General features: G+C 42.4%; 1 protein-coding gene across 1 annotated transcript; it reads left to right on the top strand.

Moving 5' to 3' along the window:
- The first annotated feature begins 4,431 nt into the window (after positions 1-4,431).
- On the top strand, positions 4,432-5,376 carry LOC101985213 (olfactory receptor 6N2-like). Its single transcript, XM_005368542.2, has one exon. It carries the CDS (start codon positions 4,432-4,434, stop codon positions 5,374-5,376), a length of 945 nt encoding a protein of 314 aa, XP_005368599.1.
- The last annotated feature ends 13 nt before the right edge of the window (positions 5,377-5,389 follow it).

Genomic DNA, 5,389 nt, shown 5'->3' with positions numbered 1-5,389 from the left:
AAATAAATAAAGGTCAGTGCCAGTGACTGAAGGCAAATAAAGAACTAGTTCTGAACTTCCCACAAAGAAAACACACATTCATCCTTAGATGACTTTGGCAACCTCTGCTACTCTATTGCAACATTCTTGGCTTCATTCCATGGCTGCAACACACGTGCTGGGCGTGGAAGCCTTTTCAGATTCTCCCTATTTTAAGAAAGTTTGTTATGTGATTGCAACACTGTTTTGAATGTGGGATGTTAAATGCCCTAGGCAAGCACTCTGCCCCCTGAGATCTCTTTCTAGCTAAAACCCTGTTTTAAGAAGGGAGGACCTGATGTAGGCCCAGTCAGATGGTCAACTTCTGAATATGCCAAAGAAGAGGGAAATATGTCCACACATAGAAAGGTTTTGCCGCCTTTTAGTTAAAAAATCCTGGGGAAAAACATGAACCTCTTCTGAGTTACGTTTCCCTACCCTTAAAACATAATAATGAACTGAAACTCCCACAAAGATTAAAAGAAATGAAATATGCAAAGTGCATGACCGTGGTCTGAGCAGTAAACAGGGTTTTTAGGTGGTAATAGATCCCCTTTCCTCTAGACACAGGGCAGATAGTGTTTAGAGATGGGATTTTAACGTCACTTTCGATGGTTTAGTCGTTATCTGTAATAGTTTTTCCCCCTTATGTCTTTGAATTTTGCACTTGTCTTTCTCACTTGTGAAACACAGACAATAGGTAAGTTGAGAGAATTCTTTGGGTTTTTTTTCTCTTTTTATTTCATTTAAATATTTTTCATTTTATATACCAACCACAGTTCCCCCTCCCTTCCGTTCCCCCGCTTTCCTCACTCCCCCACTTCCCATCCCCTCCTCAGAGTGGTAAGGCCTCTCCTGGGCAGCCAACAAACTCTGGAATACCAAGTTGAGACAAGACCAAGACTCTCCCCTCTGCATCAAGGCCGAGCCAGGTATCCTACCACAAGGAATGGCCTCCACTAAAAGCCTGTTCATGCATCAATGATAATTCCAGGTCCCACTATCAGGGGCCCCACAAACAGATCAAGTCAAATAACTGTCCTTCACATTCAGAGGGCTCTGCTCAGTTCCATGCAGGTTCCCTCCCCAGCTGTCAGTCCAGTCCATGAGCTCCTACTAGCTTGGATCAATTATCCCCGTGATTTTCCCCATCATGACCTTGACCCCCCCTTCATATAGTCCCTCCTCCCACTCTTCACCTGGACTCCAGGAGCTCAGTCCAGTGCCTAGAAACCTTGAGCTAGGGATATTCTCAGGAATCCACAAGGATGACCCTAGCTAAGAAGCCTAGCAATAGCACAGAGGGTGTTTAACTGGCCTTCCGCTGTAATCAGATTGGTGACTAATCCAATTGTCATCATAGAATTTTCATCCAGTAACTAATAGAAGCATATGTAGAGAGAACTCTTGTGTTAAAGTATTTTATACGTGGAAAGTATATATCCATATGCGAAAGACATTACTTTAAATTTTTTCCATATAAATGCCATAAAGGGGATTCTTGCCTGATTTACATATATCTCACATTTATCATGTAAATGGCAGCCAAACTCATAGTGATTCAAGCTGATCTTTTCCCTTGGACCGAGGTGTTTAGTGAAACCCTGGGCGTTCTTGTCATTCTTCTTATCAATGCAAAGTAGGCACCATAACTTTTTTTTCTTTTTACTTTTTGTCTTCCTAATTACAGTTATCTCAACCTGTCTTTGTTGAAAAGTATTTGTGAAGACAAAAAAATACGTCCCGAGCAGCACACTCCTTGGTGCTACCCAAAGGATGTGTTGAGCATCTCTTGGATCAGATGAATTCATCCTTAAGGTCTATGCTCAGTGATGAGTATGAAGAACTTGCAGTCTTAGTACGGAGTCTTCAGTAGTCATCTCACAACTCGGGAAATAGACACTCATCCCTGATTGCTAGAGCAGGCACAATGTCATCACACTACTGTGAGCACAATCATAACAGTAAATAATATGCCTATTTTATTTTTAATAATCAAGTAATCCACAGAAGGTAATGTGAATGAGGGTTTCTCCCAAACCAAGTTTCTCCCTCTCTGTGCTTTTATATACACTATACTCATAAAAAAAATTTAATAGTGTTTCTTAGAACTCTTCAGTGTTTTCTTTAGTGAAAGCAAATTAATGTAAGTATTTCTATACATCCTGGAAGATTTATATATCATTTCAGGAAGGGCATTCTCATTTTGATAAAAAAAAAAAAAAACTCCTTTGTCTTGTTTGGTTGTTTTATTTAACCAGTTCCCTATTGTGGAACCCTTGAATTGCGTCTGGTCTTTACAATTGTAAATAAAACTAAAGGAAAATACAAGATGAAATCCTAGAAATAGGATAACCTGGTTTAATGAAAATAAGTATGAAGTTTACATAAGTATTGTTAACATTCCATTCAAAGTATGTTATATTATATTCTTACACCTAATACACGAAGAACACCTGTTTGATCACCACCTTTCAAATCAAGTATGTCTGTGAACTTCTAGGTCTTTATCAAAGTAAAAACACGAGAGGAATACCAGAATATTGCTCCAGATTGAACACACCTTATTTTGAGTTGGCTAATATCTATTCACATGTTTCATATTTGTGTTTTTTTTCAGTTTCTATTTAAAGTTTATTTCTCACATTACAAATTAAACTTCTTGAGAAAAGAAATACCAGCCGGGCGGTGGTGGCGCACGCCTTTAATCCCAGCACTCGGGAGGCAGAGGCAGGCGGACCTCTGTGAGTTCGAGGCCAGCCTGGTCTAGAAAAGCTAGTTCCAGGACAGGAACCAAAAGCTACGGAGAAACCCTGTCTCGAAAATTTAAAAAAAAAAAAAAAGAGAAAAGAAATACCATCCTCTATACTATCTTTACCCTAGCATAAAATACGGAAAACAGAAAGTGTTCCATTCGATGAATGAGTACTTCCTGTCACAGTGGTTTAGCTGCATATGATATCACTTTGAACTTTGGTTCATATTTTTTTCCTTAAGAAACAATATTATGAACAAATATGCCAATAAAAGGGATAGTTAGATTAAAAACTTACAATCACTTTAACATTATTTTACACAACTATTTATCTCTTCCTTTGAAATCATTTCCCACAGCCTTAGTTTTGACTGTCTCTTACTGCAATATGAATTTACTGATGAAGGCATCAGTCCTGTGTGCAAGATGAAGAGTAATTCTCTGAGAAATAGAACTGGCATGTTTCACTTCTATCTGCCCAACTCGTTGCCCCAGAGGGACTTTCACTAAGAGCTCATGACACTGACAGTTCCAGGGAACACCCACAAGGAGCCTCTGGGAAAACGGACTTTCTAGGAGCACTGGATATAAGTAGATAGCAACAGAAATTGCTCTGAGGAGGAAGCTACAGTTTCTAAAGCCATCAAGGGGTCAGGTAACAGGTGAAGGTGGTAAAGCAGGTATGTGATTATCAAAAGAGAATTAGGCAAGAGCTTTGATCCTCTCAGGGTGTGTGTGGCAAGAAAACCCAAGCAAAATTAGACTTGATGCCCACAAAGCTCACAGTCATTTTCCAATAACATCGGGAAATCAAAACCTATATGAGTTTCAGAAATGAACTGCCAAGTGTTTCTATTCTTTCTTTTAGGAAAGAGGAAGTTGGTTAAGTGAAAAATCCCCAGTTCAGACTGTACAGCTGGGGTGTGTCAGAGCAAGGGGATGCAGTCAGTCTCTGGCTGATGCAGTCTCTTCCCTGCCTGGGGATTCTGACTCATGCCTTTCTTCTTTGATAATTTCTGTTGCCTGTCACTCAGGAAAACCCACTTTTAAAAGCTGCAGTATGAGTGTTGAATGAATAATCATTACACAGAATGGGCCTGATATTTTAGAGAGCACTTTTGGAGTGTCAGCCCCATTTTCATGCCCAGATCACCTAATCCTTCCCTCCCAAAAACAGTCGATGAAGTGTAAGATTTCCTGAGAGAGGTCACAACCTTTAAGTGGCAATCCCTGACAACAGCACAATACCTCTGGTTATTTTATCATTGTAAACTAGCTGCACAGAGTCCTCAGAAAAGATAAAGCTCATAAGAAGGATTACAGTAGAAAAGCTCCTTCTCCCCTTTTATTGGCTAGGGAGAATTGAGTTGCTGGACTTTCAAGAGTTCAGTACTAGAACATACACAAAGATTAAACAGGGTCAGGAGTTGTCATTTCTAGTCCAAACCCAGCCATCTACTGATTTTTTGCCTTGGACAGGAGGTAGGGAAGGGGAGGTGCAGTTTCAGTATGAAAACATAAGGGATTTAATTAGACAATCTTCAAACTCAGCCGTGTGCTCACAGTTGCTGTTCCTGGCTCTAGGAATATTGCATGAAGAGATGGAGGATTCTGAAGTAGTTCATCTTGCATCTTAACTCCCTCTCCTCTTTGGAATCATGGACGGTGCTAACCACACCTGGACCCACACCTTCATCCTTGCTGGTTTCAGCCCCACTGGCACTCTGCGACCTCTTGCCTTCATGGGGACCCTGTGCATCTATCTCCTCACACTTGCAGGGAACTTGTTCATCATTGTCCTTGTTCAAGCAGATTCGGGGCTGTCCACTCCCATGTACTTCTTTATCAGTGTCCTCTCCTTCCTGGAACTCTGGTATGTCAGCACCACAGTGCCCACCTTGCTACATACCCTGCTCCACGGACGTTCACCCATCGCGTCGACTGCATGCTTTGTCCAGCTGTATGTGTTCCATTCCTTGGGCATGACTGAGTGCTACCTGTTAGGTGTCATGGCTCTGGACCGCTACCTGGCCATTTGTCGCCCGCTCCACTACCATGCACTCATGAGCAGACAGGTGCAGCTGTGGCTAGCAGGTGCCACTTGGGTGGCTGGCTTCTCAGCTGCCCTGGTGCCTGCCAGTCTCACTGCCACTTTACCTTACTGTTTGAAAGAGGTAGCCCATTACTTCTGTGACTTGGCACCACTAATGCGGTTGGCATGTATGGACACAAGCTGGCACGCTCAGGTTCACGGGGCAGTTATTGGTGTGGCCACTGGATGCAATTTTGTCCTCATCTTGGGACTCTACGGGGGTATTCTGAAAGCTGTGCTGAAGCTGCCGTCAGCTGCCAGCCGAGCCAAAGCCTTCTCTACTTGTTCGTCCCACATGACAGTCGTGGCGCTGTTCTATGCTTCTGCTTTTACTGTATACGTGGGCTCGCCTCAGAACAGACCCGAGGGCACCGACAAGCTTATCGCCTTAGTGTATGCCCTTCTGACTCCATTCCTCAACCCCATCATCTATTCCCTTCGTAACAAGGAAGTGAAGGAGGCCGTGAAAAGGGTCAGTGACAAGATCAGGACTATGTTGAGGGAAGCCTAATTATCTCTTTCGG

Source organism: Microtus ochrogaster, unplaced genomic scaffold, assembly GCF_000317375.1.
Source record: "Microtus ochrogaster isolate Prairie Vole_2 unplaced genomic scaffold, MicOch1.0 UNK35, whole genome shotgun sequence".
Taxonomy (NCBI): domain Eukaryota; kingdom Metazoa; phylum Chordata; class Mammalia; order Rodentia; family Cricetidae; genus Microtus; species Microtus ochrogaster.
The sequence above is the reverse complement of the archived record's forward strand: the minus strand, read 5'-3'. Positions and strand labels throughout refer to the sequence as shown.